This window comes from Mustelus asterias, chromosome 6 (genome assembly GCF_964213995.1).
Source record: "Mustelus asterias chromosome 6, sMusAst1.hap1.1, whole genome shotgun sequence".
NCBI lineage: Eukaryota > Metazoa > Chordata > Chondrichthyes > Carcharhiniformes > Triakidae > Mustelus > Mustelus asterias.
In genome coordinates this window covers 66114417-66131407 of record NC_135806.1, presented here as the reverse complement: position 1 = coordinate 66131407, position 16991 = coordinate 66114417, and the positions used below count along the sequence as shown (strand labels likewise).

Here is a 16991-nt window from a genome sequence, read left to right as displayed (position 1 = left end):
GCCGATTAGCTGGGAGATTATTGCGAGAATTTGGAAGGGCAAAATCTAGAGGTTCCCGCAAGTGCCATTAAGCGAATTAACCGAAATAATTACTGATAAGCAATAAATAATCAAAACGTAGTTTAATCCTTGAAAACTAGAGTCAACTTAATTCAGTTTTTTTAGGCCAAAAGTCATGGGTTTGACTTTTATACCAGATCAATCTTTTCACAAATATCTGTGTTTTACAAATAGAAACCATATTTCAAACCACGATGGATTAAAATTAAGGGGGCGATTCTCCCAGCCCACTGTGCTGGCCAGGAAACATCATGTGGAGATGCCGGCGTTGGACTGGGGTGAACACAGTAAGAAGTCTCACAACACCAGGTTAAAGTCCAACAGGTTTATTTGGTAGCAAATACCATAAGCTTTCGGAGCGCTGCTCCTTCGTCAGATGGAGTGGAAACATCAGCAGGCTTCCCGCTGGGCACCACATTTCCATGTGTCTCCACCCACCGGATTTCCGACATCATCAGCTCCGTGCCTGAAATCGGCACTGTGTGTTTCACTCCAGTGGGGTTTACAACAGCTCCCCACTAGCAGGGAGCTGGCGACCCAACCCCACTGGAGTAAAGGGGGACTTCCCAAGAGTTAGGGGTAAGGGCAGAGTGCCCACTGGCCGTGCCAGCCTGGACCCGGCACTGCATAAAGAGACAAAGTGGCAATGCTCAGGGCTTACCTTGGCACTGCCCACCAGGCATCGGGCAGTGCCAAGGGGGTGGCATCAGAGGGGGCAGGGTCTGTTGGGGGGGGGGGCGCAATCGGTGGGGTTGGCGGATCCTGCTGCCACACTGCAGTCAGGATCGGTGATAGAGGGAGGGAGGCCAGCGATCGGGGCCAGACATCGGGCTTTGGTGGTGGGGGATGGTGCGGGGGGTTGAGATAAGGGCAGGCCTCGGGGCTGGCCCGGACACGTCCGGGAGACCAGCGATCGGGTTGTGCAGGGGTCGCACGGCCAGCGATATGGGTTCATAGGGCTGGCCAGCAATTGAGCGGCTGGCAGTGCACGGTTACTGCGCATACGCCGATCTCGGCACTGACATATCATCGCATGTGCAGCGGCCCACTCATCGCTATGCTGCTGGCCTCTCCAGTGGGACTAGTGCCTGATTCACACTCAGGCACTCTATGATGCACAGAGTGAGGGAGATTCTGTTTTTTTCAGCGGGATTTACTCCAGTTTTTATGCAAATTCGGCACTTAGAATTGTTTTGGGAGAATCCCACCCGAAATGTTTTAAACAAAAACATGAACAACTTCAAAGGAAAAAAGAATGTAAATCCCAGCATACTTATTTCAAACCCTTTGCATAGTGATAATGCTTCGGAGCTTTAAAATTACATAATACGACAAAAAGATACCGGGTGTATCATAAGAACATAAGAAATAGGAGCAGGAGTAGGCCATCTAGCCCCTCGAGCCTGCCCCGCCATTCAATAAGATCATGGCTGATCTGAAGTTGATCAGTTCCACTTACCCGCCTGATCCCTATAACCCCTAATTCCCTTACCGATCAGAAATCCATCTATCCGTGGTTTAAACATATTCAATGAGGTAGCCTCCACCACTTCAGTGGGCAGAGAATTCCAGAGATTCACCACACTCTGAGAGAAGAAGTTCCCCCTCAACTCTGTTCTGAACCGGCCCCCCCTTATTTTGAGGCTGTGCCCTCTAGTTCTAGTTTCCTTTCTAAGTGGAAAGAATCTCTCCACCTCTACCCTATTCAGCCCCTTCATTATCTTATAGGTCTCTATAAGATCCCCCCTCAGCCTTCTAAATTCCAACGAGTACAAACCCAATCTGCTCAGTCTCTCCTCATAATCAACACCCTTCATCTCTGGTATCAACCTGGTGAACCTTCTCTGCACTCCCTCCAAGGCCAATATATCCTTCCGCAAATAAGGGGACCAATACTGCACACAGTATTCCAGCTGCGGCCTCACCAATGCCCTGTACAGATGCAGCAAGACATCTCTGCTTAACATTTCAAAATCTTGGCAACCTATGAATTCCAATCACTGATTATAAGATAGAATTGGAAGTACAAAACCAACCACAATTTCTTCAGTCAATGTATTTGTAAAATTTTAATAAATGTGTTCATTTTTAATTGTGATTCAGAAATGCTATTGAAAACAGAAGCACTCTGAACATAAACCACCTCATTGATGCCAAGGACAACAAAGGAGCTGAAGTCCGATATGAATTGGTCTTATTTTCCAATTCAAGACATTACTGAGATGATTAGTCCAAGACCAGAAGCAGTACCAGTTCGTGGTAGGAACTCTACTGTAACAATAAATTTAAACATTGAGCCTAATTGAATTTTTAAAACAGCCAGTGAAATCTTTGTTAATGAATTAGTGTGTTTCAGTTTACAGGACCTCTTGTCTTGCAACTCAATACAGTACAGATCATTCAAAAGAAATTGGTTTACTTATTTCAGTCTCTTGGCTCACAATATATATTTTCCAATGCAGTTTTACAGTAAGACCATACAACATAATGAAGAATTGCAGAATAATTGTAATATGATTGTATACAATATAGCCGTTACTTCAACAACTACAGCTTTTAATCAGAGAAAAAGTCCTTTTGCTGTGGTTGAGGATCATGTGCCCACTCCCAACTGAGAAACAAAGCCAAAAGAGATGGTGAGGAAACACTATCTGGGCCCTGGAGCATTTTGTGCCTTTTCTCCTTGAAAGGTACATGCTCCACTTTTTCAATGACTCAACAAATTTATCCAGTGAGTAGCTAAGTCACATTGACCAAGAAAAACAGTATAAAACTTGGTCTGTGCTGCATTAGCTGATGCTAATCTAGGACAACAATAAATGCTCAGAATTTGACCTCATTGTCCCTGGTTTCTCAATCCTGAATATCAAACAGCAGCTTCAATTATATGTGTGGGTATGTATGACAACATCAGCAAAAGGCAGGATCTGGATGGATAGTGATACTGCTCAGAATCAAATAACTGTTCAACACTCACTGCCTTGACTTGCAAAAAAGACCAACACACCATTATTCAAATATATTAAGCTACTTAAATTGTAAGCTTCTGCACACTCAAGCAGGATCTATAAATGGCACAGCTTCATAGAGTGACAAATGTGCTATTCTCCTTTTACATTTGACACTACCTGGTTGGAAGCCAACATTTTACATTGGATTTAAATTCCAGGCAGGAAACCAGGGTGTAGGGAGGGGTGGTGATATGTGGTGACAACAGTCTTCCTGCCCCTGAGTCTCCATGGAATGCCGCAACGGATTTTAACCATTGTGCATCAATTACATTTTGCCCTGCCCTTGCCCTGTGCGTTTCTGGGAAGCTGCCTTCCGGAAACACACAGTAAAAGAAAGCTGGCAGGTCGAAATCACACGGTTAGATAGCGCCATGTTTGTGTGTGTGTGAAGGGGTGAGGAATTGGGGGTGAGCTGTTACCAAGAAAACATAACCATTAGTGAGCATTTCAGAAGCAGTTGAGTTGAGATGGGACAAGGTTATGGAAGTAGAATTAGACAGTCCTAGTAATGACATGAATATGTAGTTAGAGGCTCAGCTCCAGGTAAAATGTGACATCAAGGTTGTGGACAGTCTGCTCTAGTCTTGGACCGCTGCCAGGGAGAGGAACAGAGTCGGTATCTAGGGAATAGAGTCGGGAATGGAGTTGAACTCTTCCCAATATTTAATTGGAGGAAGTTTATGTTTATCAAATACTGGATGTCAGTCTGATAATTTAGCAACAGTGGGGTAGTTGTAAATGATGGTGGTGAGATAGAGCTGGGTGATGTCAATGTACATGTGAAAATTAACAATGTTTTAGGATGATGTCGCTAAGGGGAAGGATGTAGAGGAAACATAGGAAGGGTTCAAAGATAGATCCTTGAGAAACACCAACGGTAACAATAAAAGCAAAGTGCAGGAAAATCTTAGCAGATCTGGCAGCATCCAAAAGAGATAGAAACAGAGTTAATGTTGCAAGTCCAATATGACTCTTTTTCAGTTCCACCATTCGATAAGATCATGGCTAATCTGATTGTGGCTTGAACTCCACTCTCCTGCCTGTTCCTCCTAACCCTTAATTGCCTTGTCAATCAAAAATCTGTTTAACTCAGCTTTGAATATATTCAACAACCCAGCCTCTACTGTTCTTTATGGAAGATGATTCTAAAGATGAGTAACCCTCAGAGAAGAATTCCTCTCCTTCGCCATGGTAATTTGAAGGCCCCTTTCTTTATAAACTGTGCCCCATAGTTCCAGATTCCCCCACATCCTCTCAGCATCTACACGATCAAGCACCCTCAGAACATGATGGGTCCGATTCTCCAATCCCGATGTGCATGCGTTGAGTAGGGACTGGCCCGGAAACGCTTGTGCGAGCCACGATCGGACCGTGCGGGTGTCACGAGGGGCAGCAGTGCGAGGGTCCCAGGCTGGCCAGTGATTGAGCTGGCCAGCAAGTGCAGTCTGCCAGATCGGGGCCACTGCACTTGTGCTCCCCAGAGCTTTTAATGATATTCACAAATGTGACCTCTACATTGCACAGAGTGTGGGAGATTCGAGTCTGAACTCCCACTGAAAAAACAATCGTGAATTACACCACTTTGCTTGTCAATTCAGCACTCAGAAGGTTTTTGGGAGAATCACCCCCGATATGTTTCATTCAGATCATTCTTCAATTACAACTCCAATTAACATAAGGCCGAACCTACTCAATCTTTCCTTATAAGACAATTCTTCCTCCCAGGAATAAGCCGAGTGAACTTTCTCTGAACTGCTTCCTTTGCAAGTATATCTTCCTTATGTAAGGAGACAAAAACTACACACAGTAGCCCAGGTGTAGTGTCACCAATTGCCTGATACAGTTGTGGCAAGTGTTCCCTACTTTTATACTCCATCCCTCTTGCAATAAAGGTCAACATTTCACTTGCCTTCCTAATTTCATTATGCTAATATTTTATGGTTCAAGGACAGCCACATTCTACTGCACTGCAACATTCTGCAGTCCCTCTCCATTTAAAGGACCTTTCTAGAATCAAGAGTTTAGGAAAGCCAACGTATCAACCATATCTGCAGAAACTTCCTTTAAGATCCTAGGATGCAGACCATCAGGTTTAAAGGACCTGTAAGTCCCATTAGTTTTTCCTCTAGTGATTGTTCTAAGTTCCTCCATCCCTTTTGTCCCCTGCTTTTCGATTATTCTCAGTTTATTTTCATAGTAACTTAGTTGCAGTGTTCGTGTAAGTCTACTTGTGACACTAATAAATGTTTTTTGTGTTTTCTTCTGTGAAGACAGGTTAAAAAAAATACTTTTCAAAGTCTCTGCTCTTTCCTTGTTACCATTATTAAGTCTCCAATCTTACTGCCTAAAGGAACCAATGTTCATTTTCGCTGCTCTTTTCCATTTTATATACTTGAATCACTCTGTTTTTAAATTCCTCACCAATTTTCTCTCATACTCTAATTTCTCCCATTTTTGGTTTTCTAATTTTTTCCCAACCTTTTGGGCTACCAGTAATCTTTGCAGCATTATCCATCTTTCCTTTCCATTTGATATCATCCTTAACTTCTTTGGTCAATCACCAATGGTGCATCCTTCTCAAGTCTTTCTTTCTCAATGTGGTATATCTCTGCTGAGAGTTATGAAACAGCTCCTGAAATGTCTGTCTTTACTTCACTGTCATCTTACCTTTTAATCTATTTCCCCACTTCACTTTAGCCAACTCCATTATCATAATTGCCTTTATTTAAGGCATTTGTTTCAGACTCAAAATTATCACCCTCAAAATGAATGCAAAATTCTATCATGTTATGATCACTCTGACCTGGAGGATCCTTTCCTAAGAAGTCATGATTTAATCCTGGTTCACTACATATTACCAGGTCTAAAATAGCCTTTTCCCTGATTGGTTCAAAAACATATTGATCTTGGAAACCATCCTGAATACACTCTATGAACTCATCTTCTGAGCTACTTTTATCAATTTCATTGGTCCATTCTATGGGAAGCTTAAAATCTGCAACAATTCTTCCTTTTAAGCCCCCATTATTTAATCTGCACTCTGCCCTGTCTTATATCTACAGTCAGGGGGCTTACAAACCACTCCTACTTCTTGCCTTTGTTATTTCTTAACTCCACTCAAAATGATTCAACATTTTGATCCTTTTTGAAACCAAGAACATTTCTCACTCCATACTGAGCTCATCCTTTATTAACAGAATCATCCCACCTCAGGAAGAATCTTCCTGTCTTCCTGAAATATCAGAAAACCTTGAATGTTCTGGTCCCAGCCATGATCACTTTGCAACCATGTATCTGTAAAGATCATCATAGCATACTCATTTATTTCCAGTTGTGCTATCAATTCATTCATGTTGTTACAAATCCCATGTGCATTGAAATAAAAAGTCTTTAATTCTGTCTTTTTAACAGTTTTCCCAACTATGACCTAATATCCTGGCACATACTTATATCTGTACATGCTATCCGTTCCTGTTACACTCTAGTCACCATCCCTACATCACTATCCTGTATTAATACCTTCTTTCTCTTTAACTTTCTCACATGAACCCTCCCCCAACACTATTTAGTTTAAAGTCCTCACAGTAGCCCTAGTCATACAACTCACAGGACACAGATCCCAGCACATTTCAGGGGAAGGCCATCCCACAAATATAGCTCCCTCTTTCCCCAGTGCTGCAGCCAGTGCCCCACAAATCAAAACCCACTTCTCGCACACCCATCTTTGAGACACGCATTCAAGTCTCTGATCTTAAATACTTTATGCTAAATTGCTCATGGCTCAAGCAGTAATCCAGAGATAAGAGAATGACATAATGGAGATTCATAATGCGTCCCAAACACTTACAGTGCCAGAAACTGATAGAGCAAATCCCATGCTCATATACAGTTCCACTGATAGGCTCAGAAAGTGACCCAACACTCATGCTGCACCAGAAAAAGATACAGACTGATTATGAAGCAGAGGGTGGGGGCGACCCCTTCTGGTGGTGCACCACTTCATCAGTGCTGGCCCTCCGGTGATGCAGCATTCTTTTGGTGGTGGCTGTCCAGCGATGCAGCAATTCCCCAAGTCATGGAGCTGTGGTGCAAGTCACTGAGAAAGGCGAGAGTCCCTCAACCAAGTCCAGTCCCCCACACCCGATTATCCCACCATCTGGAGGGGTGAGAGAACCACCCCTTCCTGCTGCAATCACTGTGAGGGACAACACTACAGGAAGAGCTGGGATATATCACAGGACTTTTCCTCCAAGGTCCGGCAGTCTTCATTGTAGAGTCCCTGGGCTCAGCCTCGCACAACACCATTAGCATCCAATTCTGGGACAGATGGAGCAATGTCAACTCTTACCACAAATCTGTTACTGATCCCACTGAAATCTGTGGGTTAAGGTAAACAGCCTGCAGTAGAGTATAATTTTTATTTAAGGGTGTGAGAGGGTGGTGCATTGAGAAATGCAGGTGCAAAAAGTACACTGAGCGTGCTGCTGCATTCTTCCCCTGCCCCCAAAACTGCATGGTCATAGTTGCATCAAAATTCCTTTAGAACAACAACTGGGTGGCTACTCTTTAGGGGTGGTTATTTCAGTAGGAGGGGAGGAAGTGAAAACCGGGAACTACAGGCCAGTTACTCTGACATCAGTTATCAAGAAAATTTTGGAATCTATTGTTTTATATATTTTTTAATTTGTCCTTCAGTTGTGAACATCGCTGGTAAGGCCAGCATTTGTTGCCTATCCGTATTTGCCTTTGAGAAGGTGGTGGTGAGCCGCCTTCTTGAACCACTGGTGCAGGTCCACCCACAGTGCTGTTAGGCAGGGGTTCCAGGATTTTGACCCAGCAACAGTGCTGGAACAGCACTATAGTTCCAAATCAGGGTGGTGTGTAATTTGAAGAGAAGCTTACAGATGGTAGTGTTCCTAAAGTACATACTGCTTTTGCTGTCCTAGGTGATAGAGATCAAGGATGAGGAAAGTACCATCGAAGAATTGGCAAATTTATGCAATGCATCTTCTTGATGATACACACTGCTGCCATGTTGACAGAGGAAGTGAATGGCTAATGGGGGGGGTACCAATCAGACTGTTTTGTCCTGGATGCTGTCCAGCCTCGAGTGTTATTGGAGGGACATTCATCCAGGCAAGTAAAGAGTATTCCATCATATTCCTGACTTTTGCCTTATAGATGGTGGTAAGACTTTGAAGGGTCAGGAGGCGAGTTATTTCCCAATCTCGGACCTGCTAACCTAACCACAGTATTTAAGTAGCTGCTCCAGTTAAGGTTCTGGTCAATGGTGACCCAATTGTATTGATGGCAGGGGTATTAGCAATGGGAAATCCATTGAATGTCAAGGAGAGATGATTAAGTTCTCTATTATTTGAGATGGTCAATGCCTGGAACTTGGTACAAATGCTACTTGCCATTATCAAGCTGAATGTTGTTCAGGCCTGACAGCATTTGAACAAGGACTGTTTCATTTTCTGAGGAGTTGAATGATACTGAACATTGTGCAATCATCAGCACAGCACAATTTTTCACATCATGATAAATTGAAGGTCATTGATGAAGCATCTGAAGATGGTCTGTATTAGCATGCTGCCCTGAGGTTCTCTTGAAGTGATGTCCTGGATTTGAGATGATTGACCTCCCACAATCATAACCATCTTCTTTGTGCTAGGTATGACTCCAACCAGGAAAACTTTCCTTGATTCACATTGACTTCAATATGTCTAGGGTTTCTTTTTTAAGTTTAAGTTTATTTATTAGTCTCACAAGTAGGCTTACATTAACACTGCAATGAAGTTATTATGAAAATCCCCTAGTTGGCACATTCCGGCACCTGTTCGGGTACATGGAAGGAGAATTTAGTATGGCCAATGTACCTAACCAGCATGCCTTTTGGACTGTGGGAGGAAACTGGAGGACCCAGAGGAAACCCACACAAACATGGGGAGAACATGCAGACTCTGCACAGACATGACCCAAGCAGGAATTGAACCCGGATCCCTGGTACTGTGAGGCAGCAGAGCTAACCACTGCGCCACCGTGCTGCCCCACTCCTTGATGCCAACTTTCCCCTCTGGAATTCAGCTCTCTTTTCCATGTCTGGACCCAGGCTGCAATGACCCCTAGGGCTGAGTTGGCTTTTCAGAACCCAAACTAAGCATTGCTGAACAGGTTAGTGGTGAGTAAGTCACTGGACAGCACTGCCATCGCCTTTTATCTGATGATTGAGAGCAGAATACTGGGGTGATAATTTTTTTGTGGCAAGATGTACCTAGGAAATTTTCCACATTGTTGGGTAGAGTCAAATTTCTGCAGCAAGTTTATTATATATCTACCACATATATACTGCAACTTCATGCCATTCAATGCATTTCAAAGAAGTAGATAGTGAAATTATGCTTCTGCGAAGCTAACAGCAGTCTGCAGTTTTCGGATATTAGGTATATAACTGCACATCCTTGCTTGAAGTTGTATCATTTACACACCAATTACCCTCACTATTACTTTGACAGCAAAATCTGGGCCAATCCTTTTAAAGCACGATTGGTTTTATGCAAATTCATATTTAGATATATGTATGCTATTTCTTTTGACTTTATATTATTCAACTTTCTGTATTTTAATTTTTATTCCTGCATTAAATTTGCATCTATCTCCCTCAAAACTGTAATATAATTCAAACATTCTGATCATATTATAAATTGTCAATTGCTCGATGCCTGACGTACCCCATCTACTTTGATCTCAAGCATACCGACTATAAAGAATCCTAAACCATACAAACCAAGATGATCTTAAGTTCCTACTCTAGTGAACACTTAGTTATCGAAGATTCCTGAAGGATTGTTGGGTGTTCTGATTTAAGCACTTCACACTTCTTCAGTGTGAATGAACTGTTGAAGAAATGCATTCTATACATATTGCAGCTTATGTTAGCCCTAGTCGCAAGTACAAGTGCAGATTTCTGCTTCCCTCGCGACCTCTGTACCTTCCCCCCAAACAAATTTTCTCTTAAATTTCCCTCTCTCTCTTTTGTCTGTGATGACTCATGTATACCTCCTGAAGGTGATTGTTTATACTGGGATATTGCGCAGGAATGCTAGCAGCTTCTAGTAGCTCACTCAAAAGAATGATTTTAATGTGTAAGACTGCACAGTGAGTATCAACAGGCTATCTGACCACAGGGACATCATAGTCGATCTCAATCCAACCTTCAATTGATGACCATGCGTGTGTAATCCCCATTATCATCACTGAGGTGATCAGGGGCATAGCTGCTTTTTGCCCCTCTCGTTAATTGATAGAAATTGAAGCCTGTTGTAGGGCATGTCGATCCTCCTGATTGAGATAAGTTAACTTAGGGTAGGAACTTAGAACATAAGAACTAGGAGTAGGAGTAGGCAATTTAGCCCCTAGAGCCTGCACTGCCATTTAACACGATCATGGCGGATCTCAACTCTACTTTCCTGTCCATTTGCCATAGCCCTTCAAACTGTTACTAATTAAAAATCTGTCCACCACTTCCTTAAATTTACTTAATGTCCCGGCATCCACTACGGTCTGGGGTGGTGAATTCCACAGACTCACGATCCTTTAAGAGGAGCAATTTCTCCTCATCTTTGCTTTAAATCTGCTACTCCTTATCCTAAAACTATGACCTCCTGTTCTAGATTGTACATCTACTTTGTCAATCCCCCTTATCATTTTGTACATTTCATTAGATCTCTCTCATTCTTTCTGAACTCCATGAAGTATAGGCCTAAACGGCCCAATCTCGAAGATAAACCCCTCATCTTTGGAATCAATCTAGTGAACCTCCTCTAAACCGCCTCCAGTGCAACTGCATCCCTCCTCAAGTAAGGGGACCAGAGCTCTACACAATATTGTAAGTGTGGTTTTTGTACAGCAGCAGCAACACTTCACTACTTATATATTTTATTCCTTTAACAATAATGCCAAGATTACATTTGCCTACCTTATTACCTGCTGTACCTGCATACTAGTTTTCTGCAATTCAGGCACAAGTAAATCCAGATCCCCTGTGCCAAAGCTTCTCTCCATTTAGATAATATTTTGCCTTTGTATTTTTCCTACCAAAATTGATAACCTCACACTTGTCACGTTAAACTCCATCTGCCCAAATTTTGTTCCATTTACTTAGCCTAACCATATCCAACTTACTATCCCACCAATTTTAGCTTCAGCTTCAAATTTGGCTATGGTACCTACTATCCCTGTGTCCAAGTCATTAATATAGATTGTAAATAGTTGGTGTCCGAGGACCAAACCCTGTGGCACACCACTAGTTTCATCTTGCCAACCAGAAAAAGACCCATTTATCCCGACGCTCTGCTTTATGTTAGTTAGCCAATCCTCTATTCAAGCTAATAAATTATCCCTAATCCCATGTGAACTAACTTCATGTATTACATTTTTGTGTGGCATTTTTTGTATAGGTCTGTCTTGGTCTGAGTGGTTTACGACTCTATACGGTGTGGTACATGGTCAGTGAGCATTTATCTATATAATTGGAATACTTGGCTTATATTACAATTTTGCAATCACTCCAGGCATCTGTTAGCCATATGCACCGTACCTGTTCTATATGTTACATAAATAACAGATATGCTAGAATGTCAAAAAAGTTAGGATATTAAATCAAGGACCTTGAAGGCATTTCTGCAGTTCCCCAGAGAGTGAAAATAAGATGGTAATGTTACTGGACTAGTATTCAAAGGTCTGGATGAGCAATCCAGAGAATGAGTGCAAATCCCACCTTAGTAGCTGAGAATTTGAATACACTTGTCAAAAACTGTGTAAATAAAAATCTGGCATCAGTAAAAATGATCATGAAGCTGTCAAACTGCCATAAATACCCAACTGGGTCACTCATGCCCTTTAGGGAAGGAAACTTACAATCCTTACTTAGCTTGGTCTACATGTGACAAGGTAAATTTTCCTGTCCCGCCCACAAGAATTGTCATGGGCAGGACGGACAACTTGCTGGAAAGGTCCATTGGCCTCAGGCAGGAAGTCCCTACCAGAGCAGGTAGGACCAGAAAATGCCATTAAAGTTCTACATAAATGTGGCTGACTCTTAACTGTTCTCTGAAGTGGCCTGGCAAGCCATTTCATTGCATTAAACTATTTCAAGATTGATGTGGTTCAACAAAGAGCAACTAGGGGTTGGCAATAAATGCCAGCCTTGCCAGCAACTCCCATAGCCTGAGAATGAATTGAAATGAAAGTCTAGATTTATGCAAATTCCAACTCTCTTCAACCACTCTATTTTCCATAGAAATGCTCTGTATGAGCGCATAAAATAAAAAAAGCAGTAGTGAAATAAATTATCACTTCAGATCTTTCAGAAGTATTTCCTTCTGTCAAGTAGCATTAATGTGGATTAACAAAAAGTGTTGGATTTGGATGACAATTAGAAAATCATACTTCCCAATCATACTTAGACACTAAAAGTCAGTTACGATAATTGATTTCACATTTGAATGATATTATGAAAAGGAATCTTGACCCCTTTTGATGCTGGCACTAATGCATCAGAATACAAATGATTAAGCCAGCTCCATACCACCTTTGGAAGACCAACTTTACAAAGCATTTACAAAAGTAACTACAATGGTAACTGCGAATCACCAAAAAAAAAGCCGCTTTAAAGAAAATACTTTGGAATGTTGATTAACAACTGTATTAATTTGCAATTACAAGGATGTAAAGTGTTTGATAAATTAATTATTCATAGTTTAATCTACTCAGGATGAATGGTAAGGGTATCATTTCAAATAAATGAACATGAAGTTCTATGTAATTTCTGTTAGCTGGCATGGATTTAAATACCTACCCAATCAAAGTCTGTATATCGTTGTTATGCTAATTTTATACAAAATGGGATATTAGTAATGTAAACTAACCAATGTTGCCAAAATACAATGGTAACACAAATGGGGAAATACTTATAAATATATGAATGTTTGTTTTAAATGTGGTGAAATCGAAATAATCAGGACATTTCTGAAATGTATTCCAGTTGTGTTTAATGTGATCTGAGGCTTCAATGAAAACACTTTATCAGTGTGACTACGCAATACGGATATATTAAAAATGCACTTATCTTAAACTCATCACATATATCAGAGGCCGCTGGAAGATAATTCACATGTTGCAAATAAAGCACAAAAAAGGCAAAGATAAAACAAATCCTCCACACACGAAGACACGATCATTGTAACCAGCGTCCAGAAATCGAGAGGTTTGAAATATTAAGAATTGGATACGCACGGTAAACCCACTTTTAAAAAAACACGTGTTTCTCATGCAATGCATACAAATAAATATTACCTTTCCATTTTAAAAATATACACATTTTCAGCTGGAGTGGAAGCCTATACCGGTAAATGTACCGCGACCATATAACATACTGATTAGCAATAGCAAAAATTAATCGTTGTCATTTCGATCACAACATCATTGTAATAATAATTTTATCATTGTCACTCTGTAATACAATACGGGAGGGTGGGGAAAGTATCCGAGTCTTCAACCTTTAGCCAATAATATGATAATTAATTGGGTGTTTATCGTGTAATTTCAATTTACGTTTATTGTGGAATAATATTACTTCATCACGAGAAAACGAACAAAAGGTTTTGTGGGAGCTCACAATTAAATAAACAAATTACTCATGCTTCAAGTAGAAAACCTCTCCAAGCACAAAAGAACCTTTCGAGTAGTTTATTTGTGGCAGGGTTTTCTCAATGTTGAACCCATCAGCCCCATGACTGTACCTGAATAATACAAGGTAGTTCAGTGTCATCCAGCAGTCTGATGGTACATTTGATCTCTTGGCTTAAGGACTTGATACTTGAACTGCGAAAGCGGAGCATTTTCATTCTTCCTCTTCTAATTCCTCTTGAGTTAACCAGAGAAGCCGTCAGCCTGGGAAACAAACATCACTACACTGAGGAAGCCTTGGGCGTGGATGGTACTCTGAAGAAAACACTAGCACATGGAGAAGAAGGACTGACTGCGTCAAGCGGACTCTCCTGTCAGACACTCATTCAAACATTTCGCTGACATTTACACAGCAATTTGGGGAGAACCGTGCAGACTCCAACAAGAGAATTTGAAAAGAGAAAGTATTCTTTCCCTTGGTGAATAATCCCAGGGTGTCAGTCACACACTGCTGGCTGGCTCTGTGTGTGTGAGAGAGAGAGCTGCGGCTCAGTGCGCCTGCCGGCTGGAAGGGAGGAAGGATGCTCTCTGTTGTATTGATCCAGCTCCTGCTCGCTCAGCACGCGCGCGCTCAGGCGGGAGGGGGCGCGCGGCGCGGCCCGGCCCCGAGCGCCGGGGCTCACCCAATCACAGCGTTCCGTGCGCCGCTCACGGGCACGCGCCCCGCGCGCTGGGTGGTGCGCGCGGACAGAGGCGTCGCAGGGACAACAAAGAGCAAAGTGATGGGGAGCAGCTGCCTGCATCCACATCAAAGCACCGCTATTCTCCCCCCCCCCCTTTCCCTGCAATGGTTACAATGTTACTTTCTCTACTTTGTGCCAGGTTTATTTGAAAGCAAAATGTTGAAAATGGCACGCTTGTCTATCGATTGAAAGCAATTGTATTCGCATTGATTTTTTTCCCCTATTTGCATTGGATTCAGTCAGCAACCACTGCGCTCTAAATGATACCCTTATAGATGACTACAGTGGCAGACCCGGGGCTGGGAGAGCTAATCCGCACCAACCGCCTTTTTTTCGATTGCTCAGCTGTTCCCTCTGCCCTGTCCCTCCAGTTTCATGACTCTCCCAGCGAACATCGTCCCAGTACAACTAAATACCTTATTTTTTCAAAGAAACATTGGAGTCACTCAGCAGTCCGGGCAACATCTATCGAAAGAATGCAAATCAGTCGATGTGCGGGGAGCTTTAGAACTTTTCGCTATAAGACTCTTCCCTGGAACGCCAATGACTGACGTGTTCTCTAGGGGATCTTGTTTGATCTGCTGCTTTTTTTCCTGCATTTTCGACTTTAGATTTTCAGCATCCTCAGTGTTTTATTTTCTGAAAAGAATATATTTCCCGTTCAGCTTCCCTAATCACCACCATCACCAACACAATTAGCATCAAAACAAATACTGCTATGCCAATGGTGACTCCGAGCATCATGTTGAGACAAGTTAGAGCTTGTTTGGATTTTGCATATGATCCCAATTTGGATACAAGGAAATGTCCCTGGATGACCTGCATCCTAGGGTCGAAAAGACGTGGCTGTGAGACAATAGATGCATTGGTTATAATTTTCCAAAATTTCCTAGATTCTTGAAAGGTCCCATCAAATTCTAAAATAACAAATGTAACTCCTCCATTCAGGAAAGGACAGAGACAAAATGCAGGAAACTACAGGTTAGTTAGCTTAACATCTGTCATAGGGAAAATGTCACAGTCAACTATCAGGGAGATTATAGAAAATCTTGATTCAATCAGGCAGAGTCAACATGGTTTGGTGAAAAGGAGACCATGTTTGACTAATTTATTACAGTTTGTTGTGGAAGTAACAAGCAACATGAATAAAGGAGAACAGGTAGATGTTACATACTTGGATTTCCGAAAGACATTTGACAAGGTGCCACATCAAAGATTACTATGTAAAATAAGAGCTCATGATGGAGGGGGTAACATATTAGAACGTATGAGGCTGGATAAAGGATTGCTTATCTAACAAGTTACAGAGAATAGGGGTAAATGGTCATTTTCAGCTTGGCAAGTTGCACCTAGTGGTGTGCCACAGGGATCAGTTCTGGGGCCTCAACTATTTATAATTTACATCAATTACTTGAATAAAAAGACAGACTGTCAGGTTGCTAAATTTGTTGGTGACACAAAGATAGGTAGGAGAGTATGTTGTGAAGAGGAGATAAGGGGCTTAGATACGTTGAGTGAGCGGGCAAAAATCTGGCAGATGGAATATAGTGTGGGAAAAGGTGAAATTGTCCACTTTAGCAGGAAGAATAGAAAAGTAAAATATTAATTAAATGGAACAAGATTGCAAGTCTTTGATCTTTTGGCTAAGATCAAGTGTAGGAATATGCATGAAATCAGGTGTGATGCATATTATTGTTAGCTTGGATTTAGTATGCCTCTTTTGTGGGGACCATGAATTGGATTCAATTCGAATTGTTTTTTGGAGCAAGCAAAGAGATGGATTAAGGGTTTGTCCTGTCCACTCTGCGTATTGGCTTTGCAACTCTAAGAAATAAAAATTTTAAATTAAAAAAAATGGAGGGATTTGGGATTCCTGGTACATGAGTTACAAAACGTTAGTTTGCAGGTACAGCAAGTAATTAGGAAGACAAATGGAATGTTGATCGTTATTGCAAGGGGAATCATGAAAGTAGGGAAGTGTTGCAACAGTTGCACAGGGTGTTAGTAAGATCATGTGTGCAGTATTGTTTAGAGTTTTGGCATCCTTACTTAGAGTCATAGAGGTTTACAGCTTGGAAACAGGCCCTTCAACCCAACTTGTCCATGCCGCCTTTTGTTTTAAACTCCTAAGCTAATCCCAATTGCTTGCATTTAGCCCGTATCCTTCTATACCCATCTTACCCATGTAACTGTCTAAATGCTTCTTAAAAGACAAAATTGGTCCCGACTCTACTACTATCTCTGGCAGCTTGTTCCAGACACTCACCACCGTCTGTGTGAAAAAATTGCCCCTCTGGACTCTTTTGTATCTCTCCCCTCACCTTATACCCAAGCCCTCTAGTTTTAGACTCCCCTACCTTTGGGAAAAGATATTGACTATCTACCTTGTCTATGCCCCTCATTATCTTATAGACCTCTATAAGGTCACCCCTCAGCCTCCTACGCTCCAGAGAAAAAAAGTCCCAGTCTAGTCAGCCTCTCCTGATAA

General features: G+C 41.9%; 1 protein-coding gene across 1 annotated transcript in view; it reads right to left on the bottom strand.

The window, feature by feature from the left end:
• Nucleotides 1-13981, bottom strand: part of frmd3 (FERM domain containing 3) — a 202122-nt gene extending 188141 nt beyond the window's left edge. The window contains exon 1 of the mRNA XM_078215399.1: nucleotides 13874-13981. Within this exon, the coding sequence (XP_078071525.1) occupies nucleotides 13874-13978 (105 nt within the window). The 5' untranslated portion in view covers nucleotides 13979-13981. The remainder of the gene's footprint in view (nucleotides 1-13873) is intronic.
• Between the last annotated feature and the right edge of the window lie 3010 nt (nucleotides 13982-16991).